Consider the following 22,775-nt stretch of genomic DNA (forward strand, 5'->3'; position numbering starts at 1 on the left):
TTGCTCAGCGCTTTACAACATGAGGGCAAACATTACAGTTACATTACAATTTGGTACAAGAGGAATCAGAGGGCCCTGCTAGTTAGAGCTTACAATCTAAAAAGGAAGGGGCAATTGATACAAAAGGTAATAGCTGTGGGGGATGAGCTGATGGAGGAAGTAAAACAGTGTTAGTTAGAAGCAGGATAGGCTTCTTTGAAGAGAAGGGTTTTCAGGGATCGTCTAAAGATAGATAGATTAGGGGACAGTCGGACAGATTGGGGTAGGGAGTTCCAAAGGATGGGAGAAGCTCTGGAGAAATCCTGGAGGCGAGCATGGGAGGAGGTGACAAGGGAGCTAGAGAGCAGGAGGTCTTGGGATGACCGAAGAGGGCGGCTTGGTTGGTATTTTGGGACTAGGTTAGTGATGTAACTAGGGGCAGAGTTATGGATGGCTTTGCAAATTATTGTTAGTACTTTGAATTTTATTCGTTGGGTGAGTGGAAGCCAGTGCAAGGATTGGCAGAGAGGGGTGGAGGACACTGAATGGCTGGTAAGGTGTATGAGTCTGGCAGCGGCATTCATTATGGACTGAAGGGGGGATAGTCTATGTAAAGGTAATCCAACGAGGAGGGAGTTGCAGTAGTTGAGGCGAGAGATGACCAGGGAGTGAATTAGAAGCTTGGTGGTGTCATTAGTTAAAAAGGGGCGTATTCTGGAAATGTTGCGGAGGCTAAGGCGGCATGATTTGGACAGGGCTTGTATGTGGGCCTGAAAGGACAGTTCGGAGTCTAAGGTTACCCCTAGCACCCTGGCATGTGGAGACGGACTGATAGAAGGGGAACGTGGGGGAGGAAATATTAAGAGCTCGGTTTTAGATAGATTAAGTTTGAGGAAGTGGTGTGACATCCAGGCTGATATGTCTGTTAGTAGATCAGTGATGCGTGAGAGATTGATGGGGTGAGCTGAGGGGTAGAGAGATAGATTTGGGTGTCATCAGCATATAAATGGTAGTGAAAGCCATGGGAGGCTATCAGCTGACCCAGGGAGGACGTGTAGATCGAGAATTGTAGAGGTCCAAGGACAGAACCTTGGGGGACCCCAACGGAAAGGGGAGTTGGAGAAGAGGAAGTGGAGTTGTAAGTGACACTGATGGTGCGATGAGATAGGCAAGATTCAAACCAACGGAGAGTGCAGCCATGGAGACCAAGCAAATTTAGTTTTTTGAGGAGGAGGGGGTGGTCAACTGTATCAAAGGCAGCAGAAAGGTCCAAGAGTAAGAGTATGGAATAATGACCGTTAGTTTTGGCTGTTAGTAAGTTGTTAGTGAGTTTTAGGAGGGCAGTTTCTGTGGAGTGCTGTGGGCGAAATCCAGACTGAAGATGATCGAGAACGTTATTTTCAATGAGGTGGTTGCTCAGTCGGTTGTAGACTAAACGTTCAAGGAGTTTGGAGGCAAAAGGGAGTAAAGAGATGGGTCTTAAGTTGTTAAGATTGGTGGGGTCTGAGGCCTTTTTTGGTATGAGAGTGACTAGTGCATGTTTTAGAGGGTTGGGGAAGATGCCAGTAGAGAGTGAGAGGTTGAAGATATGTGTTAAGGAATGTAGGATTGAGCCAGATGCATATAAAGTCATAGCATATAAAACACATTCAAACATATAAAGTCAATTTAGAAGGTGAACATGCCTACCCATTATCAAAAAATAAAATAAATAAAAAAATCACCTGGAAAGTATAAAAAGAGGATCAACACTATGATCTAAAACAAGCAGGTGCACAACCAGAATAGAGTAATGAATGGCATCTATATACATTAATAATCATAAAATAATCTGGTCCAATTGCAAATGTTAGCAAACTACAAAAAAGTATCAAAATTATATATTATATAACAGAAGAGAAACCAAATCTATACTTAAGTAAGCAGCGTCAAAATCCAGGCAAAAATAAATAAAAAATGGATTAAGGCGTGTCTGGAATTTGTTGTAGGTTTTGCTATATTGTTTAGTGTACCTCAATTTCCGATTGTATACGTGTTAGTTTTTTATCATGATGTTAATCCTCTCCATACTTTCCTGGTATTTTGTTGTGCCTGAAGGTTAGGCGGTGGGCCTTTTCACCTGATGAATTAATTCAATCTGTGCAAATGATGACTAAGGACACAGTCATTCAAAAAAAGTTAGCATTACTTGCAACATCCGTTCCAATAAAGTCAGCTTTTATAAGAAGATTGGGATGTGCAGACGATCTTTGTTCATATAGGAGTAAATTTATCCCTGGCCAGATTCCACTGCAGGTACTGGTCATGGGTGCTGCCATCTGAAATTCATCAATCAGAACAGGTGGGCAGGATCCCAATCTATAGAGTTAGGGATGCAGTTTACAGAGCCTTGATGAGGCACTACAGCTTTCACATATATTTGCAAATACGTGCAACTAAATCCTCAGTTTTTAATGTGAATTTTTAGACAGGGTCAATTCGTTTTTTTTTTTTTTTTGCAGGCTGGCAAGTGTACTGAGAAATTTAGGTTTGTGATGTGCAAAGCCCTTCCATGTGCACCTTACTGCAAAGGCTAGTTATAGATTGGGGTGGCTGCCACTTATATGTACAGCATGTCGGCTGACTCGGCGTGGGGAAACACTGGAAACCTTCAAATGCCATTGTGTTGTTGCTGGGTGTCCAATGTGTCTCTGTGCCTTTAAGATGATGGGACTCCTCCAGGCAAACCTGCCCTTAATTTATCCACTGCTATATGTGCTTCAGCTTGGAGACTCTCAAAACTGTAGAGCTAGGACCTCAGTATACAGGAGGAGCCTTGGTGGAGCACTGCGGCCTTCACATATATTTGCAAATGTGTGCAACTAAATCCTCTTTCTTTAACGTGAATTGTTAGACAAGATCAAATTTGTTTTGTTTTTTTCTCAGGCTAGCTGGTAAGTGTGCTAGGAAAATTTCTGTTTGCGATGGACATAAGCAGAATCCTTTTTCTACCAACGATCGGTTCCTGGCTAAAGCTATAGGAGACTACCCAGCAATAAAGTTTAGGATCCAAGGTTATTCTGCCTAAACATGGCCACTATGTTGAAATCTGATTGCATAATCTAAATGGGGGTTCCCAATGGCTATGTGGGTCAAGGACCTACCTAAACAATCCCGTCAATTTATAATTCTGCCAGATGGGTCCTCATGCTCTAGTTATCATAAGGAAGTTGTACAATCAGACTGGAGTATGTGTGGCAAGCTAACTGTACACTGGCCAATCTAGCAGTGGTGGCAGATATTTTTGGTATTTAGGCTAGCTACAGTACATGCACACTGGGCTTTTAGTCCATTTGCATCAAATCCCAGCATTTTTGGCAGCCACACATACCACGTCCAGCCCTGCCGGCCATCAAAGTATATGGCAGGCTGAAATATGTGACAGCTGGACACTGTACTGATTGGTACTCGCATTTAGGCATGCAGGAAATTCCTGCATTCCGGGCATACATACGTGAATGCAAAGTGGAGCTATGTCCAGCTGCTGCATATTTAAGCCCATCATAAATTTTGACAGGCTGCTGGCAGCAGGGCGGGGCGATGCACCTGTGCCTTCTAGGTGCCTAATAATGCTGGGATTTGACACACATGGGCTAAATGCTCAGTTTGCATGGGGCCTTAAGAGGAAAGGTGTAATCTGCTCTAGTTAATACATAAGGAGCATATATAAACATTGGATATATTTTTAACAATAAAAATGGAGTACCTAGGAGCTAAGTATACATACCGCTGGTGAGCAGCAAGCCATGATAAATCCCAAGGCTGGCTTGTAGTACAGTTCTTGACCCCAAGCCACGAAGTCTTTCTGGTGTGGCCTGAGCTGACCCCACCTGCCATACATGTACATCGCCTCTCTCTTTGGCTCCTTCGGAGTCTTCCAAACTAAATGAAATGTATAGTATTTAATGGATTACACAAACAACACAAAACACATGTTCACAAACAGCTGTTATTCCCTAACAAACTTCCAAATTTACAGACTGCAGAATGCAAAATTTGTTTACAGGTAGTTATAGCAGTTCAGCAAAAGTCTAAAGCCAACCGTACATGGATCAAAACTTGGCCAGTTCAGCAGGGACAAGACAAATTTCGGTAAATGTTCCCGCACTAATTTTACTGAAAACTTTTGATTGAAAATATATTACTTCATGCTTTAAAAATGTTCACAAATTCATAGAAAACTTAAGTAGATTTTGGTCCATTTAAACGTTGTTGTTTGAAGGAGCCTTCCTTGGGCTGTGCCTTTTTTTTTTTTTTTTTTTTCTTACCTTTCTCCTCTTATCCTTTTTTACTCAACTCTCCTTTACCTACCCTTCCCCCCCTCCCCTTTTTTTCTTCTTTTAATTCATTCAGTAGGGCTTTGGTTAGTCATGTACTGCTGAGTTTGTTCTGTACTTACTAGTGTAGTGATGGTGCTATGGAGGCACCAGAGGGGAACAAAAAAGGTAAGGTATAAAACTCACAAAGATGGCACTGTAAGCCATGCAAAAACACATTTCAGAGACAAAAGGTCTCAAGATGGCCGCGATGCAACGTCAATAAGCAGGCTCCATCTCCTAGACGCGCATCGTCAAAGCATTGACTTCTTCAGTATGCGATTCAAAAAAACAATACATCAACGGTGCAAAAATCCAAAGTACTTGTGCTGCTTGTGCGTTCCTCCACCAGTCTCACAGGCTGCTCACTTCACATCTGAGTCAAATCAGCAGTGTTCCCCTCTGGGGATTATAGAGAAGGCTGGCGTGGTGCTAGTAACCACTTTCCTCCTTCAAATTGCTTATTCCCATGAGATAAAAACCCAGATTATATCACCAGATATGATGGATATGCAAAAAGGAGGAAGGCAGAAACTAGTGCTCTCCGTTTAAAATGTTTAATATATACGGTATATAAAAAAAAAAGGTAAGGTATAAAACTCACAAAGATGGCACTGTAATCCGTGCAAGCTGAAAACACATTTCAGACACAATAGGTCTCAAGATGGCCGTGATGTAACGTCAATATGCATGCTCCGTTCCCTGGACGCGTATCGTCAAAGCATTGACTTCTTCAGTATGCGATTTGAAGGAGAAAAGTGATTACCAGCACCCCACCAGCCTTCTCTATTATCCCCAGAGGGGAACACTGCTGATTTTATTCAGATGTGAGGTGAGCAGCCTGTGAGACTGGTGGAGGAAAGCACGAGCATTTTGGATTTTTGCACCGTTGACGTATTGATTTTTTAAATTCACTTCAATCCGTCACAGATACTATATATAAACTTTAAGCAACATATGTTTATTGAATACTGTGTTTAGTTACACTTTTATTAATATTGATTTTTTTTTGTTATAGTGCAGCATTATCAATTGATTATTTGAACATAAACGTTGTTTTTTTTTGTTCAATCTAATTTTATTGATTTTCAGTTAAAGGAGAAGTCGAGCCAGAGCTTTTTAGGATGGGCTTCTCCTAAGGGTCACAGAGGTGCAATTCTTTTTGCATTCCTGTGACCTGTTTTCAGCGAACGGTCTGAAGTCCACTCTCCACCAACGCCGCTGCCATCAGTCAAGGCAGCGCGTCATCCTGAATTCCCAAGTCTGGATCCCCCAGCTGCCTTGTTTGATGGCAGTCTGAGCAAGCCGCCGAGACGGACGCTCTGCACCCCTCCACAGCTCAGCGCTCCAGTGAGCGTGGAGAAGCAGAGAGTGAGAGAGACGCTGACTGACAGCAGCTCTTCTCTCAGGGATCTGTGAAAACCGAGCCATCAGCGATGTTCAGTGGCTCGGTTCTCCGTGCAGAGACGGCAGGGGACAGCTGCTGCATCGGTCTGATGCTCCATCCACATAGGCAAGTATGAATCTTTAATAAAAAAACAAAAAACATACATCTCTTTTAGAGAGAAACAAGGGGCATAAAGAAGGGGTACAAGCAGTACATTGTACAGGTATAGTACAACAATAGTTTATACTTAGGCATGTCACAGTAATACAGTGGTGGCAGGTGCAATTCAGGTTGGGCATACCAGGTTGGTTTGCAATTCAAGTTGGGACTGAGGGGTGGTAGGCACAAGCGGTCCCCTAATTACAAACATCTGACTTACATACGACTCCTACCTACAAACCAAGTGAGACAACAGGAAGTGAGAGGAAGTCTACCCCTAGGAAGGGAAATTCAGCATGAAAGCCAGGTGACTAGTATAAGATATCAGTAAGGGCAGTCTCACATTGTGAAGAGGTCACCTTCTAAAGTTGTACCTGCCTTCCTCCCCCCAATACTCTGCAGCCCTGTTACTTCCAGGTGTGAGCCACACATGCATGCTCCCCATTGCCAACTGACAGGTCTGAGAGCTGTCACATGGGGTGCACCTAGCAAAATGTAAGCCCAGGCACAAAGTATGGTGGGAATTTGCATACGACTTTTGTTGATTCAAGTATGGGAAGTTAAAGCACAACTCTAGACAAGGAAGATATTACACCATCACTGGAGAAGGACTTCAACCATCAATAACATAACCATGTCAATATGACATACAGGGCCCAGAAGAGAACCACACTGTATATCAAACCCTGCAGAAGTCATGGAGTTGACCTGGGCATAAGTAAATGGGAATAAATACTCAAATATTCACTGGGCTCTGCGTAGCTGACTTTAATGCCATCTTCCTTGTTTAAATGTATGGTTAAGCAAAAAAAACCATAAAAAATAAAATATCCAAATATCCTGTGTTCTAGAGGAACTGATCTAGTAGGAACCCAGGTAAAATAGTACATAGTACATAGTACTACATAGTACAGAGCAATGAAGACATCAGTAGATAGATATAGCACAAGTGGAAAGGAGAGATTAGGGGAGGGTGTGGGATAGCCACTGACAGGGATGACTCCAGAGACCAATAAGTCAAGTTTTATTATGGTCCGTGTCAACACTGGTCACCTAGGGAGGAAGTCCAGTCCAAATGCCCCAACAGGGATGCAGGCAGCATTAATAACCTGGGGAGTTAAGACTTTCCCACATTAACCAACATCAAAAATATGTTTTAGCAGAACTGATTTATTCTGTTAACATTTTGCTTTTCCGGGATTAGAAGAGTCAAGCTGTGCCCCCATGCATGAACCAGCACTGGACGCACTGTGGATGTGTAACAAAATTAAAAAAAATCGCCCCATAAGAAATACAATTCAATTAAATCCAACATACCATACATACCTTCCTTTCTGTGTTTCCATGGGTCAGCATCCCAAACTACTTATCCAGAAAGATAATAAATTAAGCTGGAAAAAATAAAAAGAAGAACATGAAATGTCAAGAAATGAACTTCTAGAAGCCCATGACAGTTGTCAACACATTGCCGAATATCTAAAGCATTTCTCACTGTACAGCCAAACACGGGGCCAGCTGTGTCTCATGACCCATTCATGTAGTAAATACAGGCGGCTGCCAGATGGGTTCACCCAACATGGAAATAAACAGGGAGAACCTTTACTGGTTAATGATAGCATTTAATATTCACAGCAACTATGTCTAATGCATTAACTTCTGTTTGCTTTATAGGATCAAAAAGGTGCACAGAAAACATTCTTATAACTTAATAAGAAGAGACGATCACACGCAGAATTAGAAATCCAGTTATACATTTTTTAGCTTTATATTCCTTAGGATCATTGATTTTTTTATTTGATTTTTTGCTATTTATGTGCCTGTTGGGGGTATATTCCTCACTTCCTGTCCAGGTGACCCCCTATCACCAGTGCAATCAGGATGGGGAACATTCCTAATAAAATACACACCACCATAAAAAAAAAAAACAATAGGGGTTACAACCTTCCTATCCCCCCCAACTGCCTGGGTGTCCTTTGTGAAGGGTCCCCCTTGCTTGTCTGCTTCAGCGACCATCTGTCATCAGGACAAGTAGTAGGTGGAAATCTCCACAAAATATCAATAAAGTCATAAAAAAAAAAAAAAATTCACATCCTTTTGCATCCAATACTATAAGGCTGTCCGTTCCATACACATTGCAATCGAATGCCCTGCACACATGGTCGGACGTTCTGACGACAAAATCCGTCTGATTTTTTCTGACAGATTTTGGCCCAAACTTGTCTTGCATACACAGGGTCGCACAAAGTTGTCGGAAAATCCGATCGTTCTGAACGCGGTGAAGTACAACACATACGATGGGACTATAAAGAGGCCAGTAGCCAATAGCTTTTTCGTCTTGTAATTTATTCTGAGCATGCGCGCCACTTTGTGCGTCGGAATTGTCTACACACGGTCAGAATTTAAACGATCGGATATTGTTGTCGGAAAATTTGGGATCCAGATCTCAAACTTTTTCCGTCGGAATTTCCGACACACAATGTCAGATGAAGCCCACACACGATCGGAATTTCGAACAGTCCGATCGCACATTTTCCGTCGCAAATGTCCAACCGTGGTGTACGGGGCATCATTGTACAATCTGTATACAAAGAGCTTCAGATGTGCCAGCAACTACAGTGCAAACATCCAACTGAAAAGCATTCAGTTTAGAACTAAATGGTAGACTCCTGCACTACATACTGTAGTTTGTTGGTTAAAGCGGAGGTCCACCCTAAAAAAAAAAAAAAAAAAAAAAACATAAAAATGCTCCTAAAAATATGAAAAAAAATAATTATTTACTTACCAGAAATGGCTGTTGCTAGGCAGATTGTCCTAATCTGCCACTTCCTACTCCGCGGTGATCATCATTCTTCTGGGGTATGGGGCACGCTGTATTCTGGGAACTGTGTGTCTCCCAGAACACAGCCGGCTATTCACAAAGAGCAGCGCGACTCGCGCATGCGCAGTAGGAAACGGGTAGTGAAGCCACAAGGCTCCATTGCCTGACCCGATCCGATAGATGGAACGCCCCCGGGCGGCCGACATCTCGGGCAACCTGGACAGGTAAGTGTGCTTATTAAAAGTCAGCAGCTACAGTGTTTGTAGCTGCTGACTTTTATTGGGTTTTTATTCCAGCTGGACCTCCGCTTTAATCTAATGGAGATTGTACAATCTGTTTCCGTGTGTGTGGAAAGTTTTTCAATTATGTCTAATGTCTTGCTAGTCAGTAAAGACCCCTTGGGACAGACAGAAGCAATGTGTTACATTACAGCTGTTCAATTACTGGGCAGCAACTCAATGCATTTTGTCATCTAGACGTGGTGAAGACGACTTGCTGAAGCTCAAACCGAGCATCAGAATCGGGAAGAAAGGGGAAGGGACTTTGAATGTAGCATGGTTGTTGGTGCCAGATTTCAACCATCTCTAGGGTTTACAGAGAATGGTCCGAAAAAGAGAAAATATCCAGTGAGCGGCAGTTGTGTGAAGGAAAATGCCTTGTTAATGTCAGAGGAGAATGGGCAGACTGGCTCGAGATGATAGACAGGCAACAGTAACTCAAATAACGAGTCGTTACAACCAAGGTATGCAGAATACCATCTCTGAATGCACAACACATTGAACCTTGAAGCAGATGGACTACAGCAGCAGCAGACCACACCGGATGCTACTTCTGTCAACTAAGAACAGGAAACTGAGGCTACAATTCGCACAGGCTCACCAAAATTGGACATTAGAAGATTGGAAAAACGTTGCCTGGTCTGATGAGTCTCGATTTCAGGTGCATCATGGTAGGGTCAGAATTTGGCATCAACATCAACAACATGAAAGCATGGATCCACCCTGCCTTGTATCAATGGTTCAGGCTGGTGGTGTAATGGTGTGGGGGATATTTTCTTGGCACACTTTGGGACCCTTAGTACCAATTGAGCATCGCTTAAACACATGAGCACTGGGCACTTAAACCTAGAGCTGGGCGATTTTCTCTCAAAAATAAATAAATAAATAAATAAAATGATTCACGATTCGATTCATTTTTGATGGACACTGCGCCGATCCTGAGGAGCTGTGGGCAGGAGTTTTTAGCAAGGTCGCAGCGTCGGCCTAGTCTGCGGCATCCGGCCTCACGGACTAGGCCAAAGCCGTGGCCTTGCCTAAAAACTCCTGCCCGCAGCACCTCAGGACCAGCGCGGTGTCAGGGCCGGTCATGGTGAAAAAAATAAAAAAATAAAAAAAAAAAATAAAAAAAAAAAAAAACAAAACGATTTGCTGAAATTTTATATCGATTTGACCTCTCAACTCGATTCAAGATTTAAATCGATTTTTTTCCCCAACCCTACTTAAACCCCCTTCCTAACCAAACCAACTTCCAGCTTTTGGTGCGCTCACATTTTGAATGACAATTACTCAGTCATGCAACACTGTACCTATATGAAATTTTTGTCCTTTTTTTCCACACAAATAGAGCTTTCTTTTGGTGATATTTAATCACCTCTGGGTTTTTTTATGTTTTGCACTATAAAAAAAATAAAAAAATAAAAAAAAAAAAGACTGAAAATTCTGTAAAAAAAAAAAAAAAAAAAAAATGCATTTTTAGTAAGAGGCATGATGAGTTTTTTTGAAGTTGTAATTTTTTTCCCACAATTCTTAGCAAAAATCAAGATTTTTTTTTTTTTCCACAATTGTTATATTAGCAGGTTATTTCCCACACACAGTACATGGATAGCACAAATTACACCCAAAACACATTCTGCTACTCCTCCTGAGTATGGCAAGGGGGACTTTTACACAGCGTGGCCACATACAGAGGCCCAACATGCAGGGAGCACCGTCAGGCGTTCTGCGAGCATAAATTACACATATAATTTCTTGACTACCTCTTACAATTTTGAAGGTTCTGGAGCACGAGGACAATGGAATCACCCCAAAAATGACCCCATTTTGGAAAGAAAACAACCCAATGTATAATCTGTGAGGCATAATGAGTCTTTTGAACATGTCATTTTTTTCTACAAGTTTCTAGAAAATGTGTAAAGAAAATGAAAACGCATTTTGTTTTACACAAAGTTGTCAATTTATACAATATTTCTAACACATGGCATGTACATACCAAAAATTACACCCCAGAATAGATTCTCCTACTCCTGAGTACAGCGATGTACACATGTGGGAGACTTTTCTAAAGCCTAGCCACACAGAGGCCCAACATGCAGGGAGTTCCATCAGGCGTTCTGGGGGCATAAATGTCAAATGTAATTTGACTACCTATTACACTTTTGTGAGGCACTCTAGTGGCATGGTTGAGCAAGAATGGGGAAGGAGGAGCCGTAGATGGGGATGGATGAGCATCAATGAGTACGGCTAAGTACGGCCGGGTACGGATGGGATGGCAGAGCATGGCAGAGCATGGCTGAGGATGGATGGGATGGCTGAGCATGGCTGAGGGTGGATGGGATGGCTGAGTATGGATAGATGGCTGGCTGGCTGAGTATGGATGGATGGCTGGCTGGCTGGCTGAGTATGGATGGATGGCTGGCTGGCTGGCTGAGTATGGATGGATGGCTGGCTGGCTGGCTGAGTATGGATGGATGGCTGGCTGGCTGAGTATGGATGGATGGCTGGCTGAGTATGGATGGATGGCTGGCTGAGTATGGATGGATGGCTGGCTGAGTATGGATGGATGGCTGGCTGAGTATGGATGGATGGCTGGCTGAGTATGGATGGATGGCTGGCTGGCTGAGTATGGATGGAGTGGAACAAATCAGCCCTGTGGGCACTACATATCCAGCCCACAGCGCTGCAGCACTATCTGATCTCTCCCCTGTCTGTACAGAGAGGGGAGAGGAACAGGGCATGACGCTGGTTTGTTTACAAGTGATCGCTCCGTCATTTGACTGAGCAATCACATGGTAAACTGGCACTGTCAGCGGCCATTTTCCGTGACCCGTGATGGAGGATCCGGGGGTCACGAATGTTCCCAGGAGCAAGATTCTGAGAGGACGTCAATGTACACCCTCCCAAAGTTATTGGGCCGCGCTGTAGCCATCATTCGGCTATAGCGCGGTCGTTAAGTAGTTAAACGCCACATCCTACCTGAGTATTGTTGTTGACGAAGTCCATTCTTTTATGACAGTGTACCCATCTTCTGATGGCGACTTCCAGCAGGATAATTCACCATGTCACAAAGCTCAAATTGTTTTTTTGAGCATGAAAATTAGTTCCCTATACTCCAATGGCCTCCAGTCACCACATCTCAATCCAATAGAGCAACTTTGGGATGTGGTGGAACGGGAGATTCTCATAATGGATGTGCAGCCGACAAATCTGCAGCAAATCTGCAAGCTATCATGTCAATATGGACCAAAATCTCTGAGAAATGATTCCAACACCTTGTTGAATCTATGCCAGGGGTCCTCAAACTTTTTAAACAGGGGGCCAGATCCCTGTCCCTCAGACTGTTGGGGGGCCGGACTATAGCTTGAAAAAAAAATATGAACGAATTCCTATGCACACTGCACATATTTTATTATGCAGAATGCAGGGATCAGGAGTGCATTAGGCTCACGACGTAGGGATCACGGGATGGCGACTGGTTATGTGAGGGGTGGCAGAGGACACTGCTATGTGGGTGACAGTGTCCTTTGCCCCCTCCACATCAATCCCCCCCCCCACATAGTGGTATCCTATAAGAGTGACCTCTGCCCCCCCCCCCTTTACCTCCCATAGCAGTGTCCTACCAGCTGAGAGCAGAGGCCAGCGCGGTTCTGGACGGAGGATGGGCAGCACAGCTTTAGACGGAGGCCAGGAGCGGAAGCCATCTGAGTGACTTTTCATGTCGGCAAGCTGGTGCTTGGTTGCCCTGTGTCCTAGCAACCAATCACCTGCACTTTAACCTCCGAGGTTACTTTGGGCAGCTCCTCCTTCTGCCCTCCGTCCTGGGCTGGGCTGCCTCCTGCTCGTTTACTGATGACAGCGGTGGAGGAGGCTTGCTGGACCCATGGTGGGGCCGGCCCCAACGAGTGTGCCGGGTAAATTACTTTGGCGGGGCGCAGTTTGAGGACCCCTGATCTATGCCACGGAGAATTAAAGCAGTTCTAAAGGCAAAAGGGGGTCCAACTCGATACTACCGTGTTTCCCCGATAGTAAGACACCCCCGATTGTAAGACGTATCGGGAGTTTCAGAGGGGTCGGCTAATATAAGCCGTACCCCGAAAGTAAGACCTATGTCTTACTTTCGGGGAAACACGGGGGTATTGCCGCCTCCAGTGGCGTACTAAGAGTGGGGCGGGGGGTGCGGGCCGCACCGGGTGCCACACCCTGGGGGGGTGCCAGGCCAGCGCCCTCCCCTTCCGACTGAAGAGACAGCGCCGTTCTGATCAGTCTCGGGCAGCGGCTGTCACTCACAGCCGAGCAGAGTGAAGCCGCCTCCCCCTCCTCTTGTATGGCTACACAGTGCTGTCCATGAAGGAGAAGGAGGGGGAGGCAGCTTCAGTGAAGCTGCCTCCCCCTCCTTCTCCTTCATGGACAGCACTGTGTAGCCATACAAGTGGAGGGGGAGGCGGCTTCACTCTGCTCGGCTGTGAGTGACAGCCGCTGCCCGAGACTGATCAGAACGGCGCGACGCAACCACAGAGAAGGGGATTATTGCGCCAGGTCCCGGATCACTGCCGACAGGTGTCACTGGCTCTGTGTCCTCCCGGTACAGGTCAGTGCTGGTCATACAGAGGGAGACCAAGGAGGGGGAGGGGGGGTGTGAAGAGATTCTCTGCAGCTCTTATTATGTAACCGCAAGATGCAGCTGAGGAGGACTACAAGTCCCAACATACCGGGCTGTGTGGGCTTACAGTTCTCCTCTGCTGAGCATAGCAGCTTTGTATGCTTGGACTTGTAGTCCTCCATAGTGCAGCCTTGCATGCTGGGACTTGTAGGCCTCCTCTGTAGTACAGTGCAGCCTTGCATGCTGGGACTTGTAGTCCTCTGTAATGCAGTGCAGCCTTGCTTGCTGGGACTTGTAGTCCTCTTCTGTAGCGCAGTGCAGCTCTGCATGCTGGGATTTTTTTCCAATGTAAGACATACCCGAAAGTAAGACATAGTGGGGCTTTTGGGGATAAAAAGAAAGTAAGACACTGTCTTACTTTCGGGGAAACACGGTAGCAAGGTGTATGTAATAAAGTGGCCGGTGAGCGTATATATTCACAGACTTGTGATTTTCAGACCCAACAAAACTCTGCTTTCTTAAGGTAGCCTGTAGAGGATTCAATTCTTTCCTTCCACCATAGGTGGAAAGAAAATTGTCTCCTGCAGCGCTATTGAGTACAATCAGCCTGTCCATACGTGGATCGAATCTCATCCGATCCATAATGAGCCGGCCAAATTTCAATCCATGTGTGGCCAGCTTTACAAACATCACATCTGTCATACACACGCCATTGTTTAACCAAGCTGTGTTTGCACAAGACTCGTTTTGCTGTCCCTTGTTACAATGGAAAAATAGATGCTGTTGTGGTGGTATACAATATGTGGGTGATGTAAACTATTGGCCAAGAAAGTATACATTTTTAGCTGTTTCCATTGTTTTAGAGGAGCTCTTTCAAACACAAAACCCAAGCTTCTCCGCTTACAGTTAGGGAATATGTAATAGAGCCATTTTTTTCCTAAAAAGCATCAGATCAATGTTTTTTTTTTTTTCTTCATCTCATGCTTTCAAGGGTAGAGATGAGATCTGGGGTCTCAAAGAGGACCTGTCAAGCTTTACTGCCATCATCAAGGGCTGTTTACATTTCGTGACAGCAATAAAAGTGATTAAAAAAAAATACCCGCATATGTAACCAGCGTTTGCACCACACGTGAGTTATCACCACGAATGTTTAAGCGAGGGCAATAATTCTAGCTGTATACAGGCAGTCACCGAGTTACGAACTGGTTAGGGACTGCCTGTTTGTTCTGAAGTCGGATTTGTTCGTAATCCAGACACGCATGCGCAGAATGGCGTTTCCGATGTGCCTGCCGGCGCCACTTGCCGTTTGTGAGTAGGAGTCGTTTGCAAATCAGATGATCGTAACACTGGGACTCACTGTACTTCCTTTGTAGCTCTAAAGAGTTGCCTATAGAGATTTTTTAAGTATCGTAGTTTGTAGCCATATTGGGCATCAATTTACTCAGTATAACATTTTATATGTTACCAAAAATCGGTTATATGTTGTGTTTTTTGCATTAAAATTCATAAAAGTGTATTTTTTTCGCCCCCAAAAAAATTGTATTTGAAAAACCACTGTACAAATCCCAATGTGACATAAAAAATTGCAACGACCACCATTTTATTTTCTAGGGCCCCTGCTAATATACATACATACATTATAATATATATATTTTTTTTATGATTATGGATTCCTAAGTACTTTTCTAGCAATAAAATACTGACTTTTATATGTAGGATGGAAGGGTCAGAATAGGCCTGGTCTTCACATGGTTCACTGTAGTTCCATCGCCAATAATCAACAATGGCCTGATCTATGGACATAACTGACCAATAGCATTTATGGTACTATGCTCCAATCTATCATTTGTGGCTAGAAATACATCCTTAATAAAAACTGATGCAGGAATCTAATTTGAAATGCCTACCAAACTTTCCAAGGACAGTAGCAAAAGCTAAAAGGATAACAAGAGGACAACACTTCAAGCCACACTACCAAAGAGAAAGAATACAAACAACACCCTGTATGGACACAGTTACCAGTTACCCAATGAAGCAGTTATAGAGGACTGGACCTATGGTACAAAGATTAAATCAAATATTGTATTAAGGTAAAAGAAAAATTTCTGCTCAAGTAATGCCTCCAAAAACTTGCTAGTTGTTTGTATGTTTATATGTTTTTAAACTATGTTGTAATGAAATTTATACTTTTTTTTACTGATTCTCTCTCTCATTATGTGCTCACAAAATCCGCTAATTTTCGGACTTGGTCAATCCTTGAATATATATTTTGGATGTTGGTATGGTGAGTGTCTTCCCTACTTAGCTTTCCTGGAGTGTTCCAATCCCTGGTAGTGCAACCGAAGCAAACAATCAACTATGGGTGGCAGGCACAGTCAAAAATATTTGCGGGATAAAGTTATGGACAGGCACAAGTCAGGAGATGGATACACAAAAATAATAAAATGCAAAGGCTTTATCAATGCTAGAAGCACAGTGAAGTCTATTATTAAGAAGTGGAAGGTATTTGGTACAACACACACCCTCCCTGGATCAGGACGTTGCTCCAAACTTGATGAAAGAGCCATGAAGAAACTGGTCAGGGAGGTTACCAAGAGGCCTTAGGAAACTCTGAAGCAGTTGCAGGAATTTATGACAAAGATTGCGTGCATATGACAACAATATCACACATTTTCCACAAATGTGGCTTGTATGGGAGGGTTGCAAGAAAGAAGCTACTCCTCAGAAAAGGCCACATGCAGTCACGAGCTTTGCCAAAACACACCTTGAAGATTCTGAGGCCACATGGAAAAAAGGTGTTATGGTCAGATCAGAATAAAATGTAATTATTTGGCTTAAACACCAAACGATATGTCTCGCGGAAATCCAATACGGCTCACCATCCAAATAACACCATTCCTAGAGAAAAGCATGCAGGTGGTAATATCCTGTTAAGGGGGTATTTCTCTGCAGCAGGGACTGGAGCACTTGTCAGGATAGAGGGAAAAATTGATGGGGCAAAATTTCATCAAATTCTTAAGAAAAAAAGTTGCTGCTCTCTGCCAGAAAGTTGTCAATGGGAAGAAGGTTTACCTTCCAACATGGACAATAACCCAAAGCACACAGCATCAATTACAACACAGTGGTTGAAGTAGAAAAAGGTTAATGTCCTTGCATGGCCTACTCAGAGCCCAGACTTAAACCCCATTGAAAATCTGTGCAACAACTTGAAGTCTGCAGTCCACAAATGGTCACCATCAAATTTAACTGAACTTGAGCAGTTCTGCAAAGAAGAATGGGCAAATATTGTGAAGTATAGATCATTGTTTCTTAACTCCAGTCCTCAAGGCAACCCAACAGGTCATGTTTTCAGGCTTTCCATTATTTTGCACAGGTGATTTGATCAGTTTCACTGCCTTAGTAATTACCATAGCTGTTTCATCTGAGGGAAATCCTGAAAACATGACCAGTTGGGGCGCCTTGAGGACGGGAGTCCAGAAACACTGGTCTAGATGTGCAAAGTTAGTAGAGACATATCCCAACAGACTAATGTAATTAAAGCAAAAGGTGGTCCAACAAAATACTGACAATGGGTTGATCCTTTTTCCGAATGCGATTCTGTTTTTGATTTTTTTTTTTCTGACATGTCGTTGTTATATCTTTCACTTGGATGTTATAAGTTTTAAGTAAATACAACTAGATAAAACAAAAACGGTGTCTGTCTTCATTTCAGGTTGCAAAGCAACGAAATTAAGTTATTTTAAAGGAGGGTGATTCCTTACTATAATCCCCTGTACGCGTGTACATACGCATATTTGTAGCACTCTGTATGGCTTGAACTGTATTCCTGTAAACATAAATAGCATGTATATACAACATTCTGAAGCCCGTTGATGTCACAGAGTCAATCCAGGCTCGGGCAACATGGCAAAAATGAAGTGGGGATCCACCTGCATGCCTGGACTGGCATCCGGCTCAGCCTCAGCGACAGTCACCAGCTCTCTGCTCACGGAGCTATGAGAACCAAGTGATCGGCAGTGTTTGATCGCTCAGTACTCAGTGTTAGAGCCGGCAGGGGACAGATGCGGCATCCACCGAGGTAAGTATGATTCAGAAAAACAACCCGACCCCATACTTAGTTAAATGTACTCACTTGATCACAGTCTTGTCATCCCATAGTAACAGGTACTATATTTAAAGGGGTGTACCAAGCACAGTGTCCCTCGCCATTACCCTGGAACATCACAATAAGGACCTGACGTGTACTCAGTTCCAGGTTATAGATACATTTTTACGTCACTAGCATGGGGATTCTTGTGTACTTGGGATCTCAAGACTTGAGACTTAAGCCCCATACACACTATCAGATTATCTGCTGAGTTTTTCCTTCAGATTTACCAAAACCATATAATATGAGGACAAACCTTAGGAGTTTCAATGTGTACGCAATCAGACAGGCCCTTCTACTACATGGTTTTGGTAAATCTGAAGGAAAAACTCAGCAGATAATCTGATAGTGTGTATGGGGCTTCACTGGATATATGAATTTAAGTGCTACTCGCCCCATGGTATGAATGTTGAGTGGGACATCAACAGTTTTATCAATCGGGCGTGAGTAGCACTTCTTTTCCCTTGGTGTGTGTGTGATTTTTTTTTTCTCTCAAGGTCAAATAGTTATCTTTTACTTGTACATAGTTAATGTACGAGTCGTGTATTGTTTGTTTTTTCAGTGAATACATTTATTTACTAATATTTTGTACTTCTTGTTGTGTGCCCGCAGTCTGGTTGTGTTTATAATTAGTCTTGGGGCCACTTAGCCGAACCTGAATTTTCTAGTAAATATTTATATATTCTTCCAGTGGATATATTTGTTTATCAATGTTTCCATATTTTTTTATATCTTGCTGTGTGTCCCCAGTCCGGTTAGGTTTTTAATTAGTCTTGGGGCCACCTAGCTGAATTCAGTATTTTACAAGACTGTCCAATCCTGAGCGCTTTTTCAGGGGAGGTTAGACATACCTTGCTGACACTTTCTTCTTATAGCCCTTTTGCCTTTTTTTCGTTGGTTCGTGGAGGTCATGTGTCTAATGAAGCTGTTGCTGTGATGACGTAACGACGCATTGACACGGACGCTACCACCGGAAGTGACGTGGGGTGCGTCCTGGTTGGAGGAACGCATACATGTTATAGTTGTGCTGCTATGCGGCGTTGCCGCGCTCCCGTGTGGTGGAGTGTGGATACGCATCACATGCCTATGACATGCCCACTTAGCGCTGGTTTTGCCCGGTGGCCATGTTTGTAGAGTTTGTGTAAACACACAAGTGGTTTAGACACACGAGCTGCCATTTTTTACATGTGTGTGTGTGTGTGTCCCAGAAAACACTGGGGCCATTCACAAAGCGTCGTGCGACTCGCACATGCGCAGTAGGAAACGGGCAGTGAAGCTGCAAGGCTCCACTGCCTGTTTCCCTTATTAAGATGGAGTCGCCGGCAGCCGATCCGATGGATGAATCGACCTCGGGGGGTCCAACATTGCGGGCTCCCTGGACAGGTAAGTGTCATTAAAAGTCAGCAGCTGCAGTGTTTGCAGTGTTTTGAGCAGTTTTACAAAGAGGAATGGGCAAAAGTCCCAGTGGTAAGATGTGGCAAGCTCAGAGACTTATCCAAAATGACTTGGAGCTGTGATAGCCACAAAAGGTGGCTCTACAAAGTATTGACTTTAGGGGGGTGAATAGTTATGCACATTGACTTTTTCTGTTATTTTGTCCTATTTGTTGTTTGCTTCACAATAAAAATAAAAAAAATCTTCAAAAGTTGTGAGCATGTTCTGTAAATTAAATGATGCAAATCCTCAAACAATCCATGTTAATTCCAATTTGTGAAAAATGCCAAGGGGGGGAATAATTTTGCAAGGCACTGTATGTATGCTTCTATCAAACAAATCGTTGTACACAGTGGATTTCCATCAATTACTTCCCCCCCCCCCCCCCCCCCACGCTTTGTAGCCAGACAAATCCAGAGTAACCAATTTGGAAGATTTAAAAAAAAAATCATATTTGGAATATGTACAAATCCAGGAATACATTCTGACTTGTATTCTTGGTTCAAGCTGCAGCTGGTCCAACAACATGTTTTCTCAGCAAAGTTTAATGGAAACCTGTAGAAATAATAATGTATTTGTATGTATATACATATGGAAGTTGCCACTGCCGACCCCTTCTTCTGAAAACAAGGCGCAACCGCCACACTTTATTGATGCAAATGGTCACAGCATTGACCCACGTAGATCCTCCCAACTAATGCATTTCACCCAAAGACTGGGCTTAAACAGGAGTGAGGTTGTTTAATTTATGCTGAAAATACTAGTTCTCCGTCATGCTAATCCAACGGCGCAAGCACAAAGTTACTGATTCAGAACTAGGATGCGGACTGCAGAGAAAGCCAGTCAAATAGCATTTTCAAAAGGATGTCAGCAATAGCGACCTTCCAGCATCATCTGAATGCCACAAAATGTATCTATATCGAATCCTGTGCCTGCAATTAGGCGTCCAATCTGATGTAATGTGTACAATTAAAGTGATACTAAAGGCTGAAGGTTTTTTACTTTTAAAGCGGGAGACCCATGACATTTTTTATTTTTTTTTTAAAGTCAGCAGCTACTGACTTTTAAAATAAGGACACTCACCTGCTACAGGGTCCAGCGATGTCGGCACCCAAGACCGAACCGTCCCTTGGTCCTCGAATGCTGCTGCCGCCATCTTCACTATGGGAATCAGGAAATGAGGCCTTGTGGCTTCACTTCCTGGTTCCCTACTGCGCATGCGCGAGTCGCGCATCGCAATGTAATTGGTCCATGCTGCCTCTGGGAACTGTGTGTGTCCCAGCAGACAGCGTGGCGGGACAGGAAGAGGCATAGACTCCCACGGGAGTCTATGCCCGGAAGTGGGTGCAAATACCTGTCTTAGACAGGCATCTGCACCCCCTTCCCCCCTGAAAGGTGCCAAATGTGACAACGGAGGGGGGGGGGGGGAGGGTTTCCGAAAAGCGGAACCACATTGCATGAAGCTTGTCGCCCGAGAGAAGCTCCGGATCCTTTTTTGGATGACAAGCTTCACAGGATGCAGCTTTCCGCGATTGCAATGCAATTTATAATTGTGGCAGAACCTCACCGTATTTTTATGTGCCATTAAAATGAATGGCATCTGATTCGCATTGTGCAACTTGTCATTTTAGCAGAGTGTTTTGAAATCACGAGAATAGCCACAATTCAAAATGCCACAGGTGTGAATGCAGCCTAATACTTACATGAGCCCAATCTCAATCCAGTGATGTGCACGAGAGCAGCTGCTCTCCCAGCTCTCTGCCTCCTCATTGGCTCAGAGAAAGCAGCAGGACCCATTAGCACCTGTCGCTGCCAATCACAGTCATATAGACACACAGAGCAGGGCTTGGGAGCAAGCATACGCAAGAATCCCCATGGCAAGCGGCTTGCTATGGGGGCTCTCAGCAGTGGGGGGGGGCCAGGTGTGCTGGCGGAGGACCTAAGCAGAGGAGGATCGGGGCTGCTCTGTGTAAGACCATTACACAGAACAAGTAAGAGTCCATTCACACAGGGGCAACACAACTTCCAGCGACACTTTGGGAGGCAACTTGGGCACGACTTGAGTACGAATCACAGCACGACTTGAGGCAACTTACAAGGCAATTTGAAGTTGCCTCCAGGACAGGGGACTTTGCCAGTGGCCAATCACATAATAATCAGCTCTGTGGGAGGGAGGGGTTTGCCTAGAAAACTATTTTTACTTCCTGGAAAGTTGCTTCAGTTAAGACAGGGGATCTGACTTGGAGGCAACTTCCATTGAAATCAATGGGCACAAGTTGCCTAGAAGTCGGATTGAAGTAGTACAGGAACCTTCTGTGCCGGTTCACACAGGGGCGACGTGACTTGCAGCGCGTCTCACAGACGCGACCTGCACACGATTTCAGCGGCGACTTGCAAAATGACTTCTGTATAGAAGTCAATGCAAGTCGCCTGAAGTCGCCCCGAAAATACTACAGGAACCTTTTTCTAAGTCGGAGCGACTTGAGTCGCTCCTATTAGAACGGTTCCGTAGTACAGAACGGAGCGCGACTTGTCAGGCGGCTAAGTCGCCTGACAAGTCGCGGTAGTGTGAACCGGCACTCTCTGAAGTCGGAGCAACTTCAGTAGTGTACATTAAGACGACTCTCATTCACTTACATTGATTTTATCATGTTGCGCAACTTGAGGCAACTTGGGACGACTTCAAGTCGGATCCAAAGTTGCCCCTGTGTAAATGGACTCTAAGCATGCCATGTTTGTGATTTTTAAAAAACAAAATTTTTACCTTTTTTTTTTTTTTAAGCAGAAAACATTTTATTAACCGCTTCCCGTCCACCCAATGTCATATTTGGTTGTAGTGGAGAAGAAGTATTCCTGCGCCACGTCAGGGAAATAGAGGGAGATAGGGTACTGCTGCACACACTGAAAGGGAAATATCTGAACCCCGGGGAATAATGAGTAAGAAGGGTAGTGGTGCGCTGTACACAAGGAGGATATATCCATTGATAAAAGCAGTATATAAAATTCGCAATGGGGGGATATCCAGTAAACAATACAGGTCTGGGTATGTCTATGTGACTAGTTTAAACAGCAACACTCATTTCTACTAATAGTCCACAAAATAAATACATAAAATAGTGAAAAATTCATATAAAATCCAAAGTGCAACGTGTTGCGATCCTGTAGTCACATAAAAGTGCAAATATTCCAATGTGCCGCTGTGGCTGATAAAACAATAATGTTTGTTGCTATTAGTGTAAAATCTACAACATAAAACCGTGAAACAATAAAAACAAGAAAAAAGAAGAAAAAACACAATATAACATTCAAAAGTGCAGCGTGTTGCGATCCTAAAATCGCATAAAGTGCAGGTGTTCTGCTGTGGTGCACATAGGCAAACCTTCAAACATAAATAATAATTCAGTGACAAAAAATATAAGTGTATCAGACAAAAAGTCAGTTTTCAGTGCAAAGTGCTGCAATTATTCTCAAAATCGCATAGGATGTGACGACTTCAGCAAGATATACGATGTGGAGCTGTTGCAATGGGAAGGGCAGTGGTGCTGGTGGAAGGGGATATGGCCTTGGTGGTCCCGTATATACTAGTAATGGATGTCCCCTTACCTTACCGCTGTAAGGTAA

At 43.8% G+C, this 22,775-nt stretch overlaps 1 protein-coding gene across 2 annotated transcripts in view; it reads right to left on the reverse strand.

Annotated features, from left to right (window-relative positions):
* The window catches only part of ALS2 (alsin Rho guanine nucleotide exchange factor ALS2), a 152,249-nt gene that overhangs the window by 117,158 nt on the left and 12,316 nt on the right, over nucleotides 1-22,775 (reverse strand). Inside the window, exons 2-3 of one of the 2 annotated variants that reach the window (XM_077448586.1) lie at nucleotides 7,207-7,271; nucleotides 3,746-3,900 (exon numbers count right to left, since the gene is read on the reverse strand). In XM_077448586.1, coding sequence (XP_077304712.1) covers nucleotides 3,746-3,900; nucleotides 7,207-7,226 — 175 coding nt within the window. In that variant the 5' untranslated portion in view covers nucleotides 7,227-7,271. Of the gene's footprint in view, nucleotides 1-3,745; nucleotides 3,901-7,197; nucleotides 7,272-22,775 lie in introns of both variants that reach the window. The other variant, XM_077448585.1, reaches the window with a different exon arrangement.

Source organism: Lithobates pipiens, unplaced genomic scaffold (genome assembly GCF_037356315.1).
Source record: "Lithobates pipiens isolate NorthernLeopardFrog02 unplaced genomic scaffold, aLitPip1_a1.2 Scaffold_22, whole genome shotgun sequence".
Classification (NCBI taxonomy): domain Eukaryota; kingdom Metazoa; phylum Chordata; class Amphibia; order Anura; family Ranidae; genus Lithobates; species Lithobates pipiens.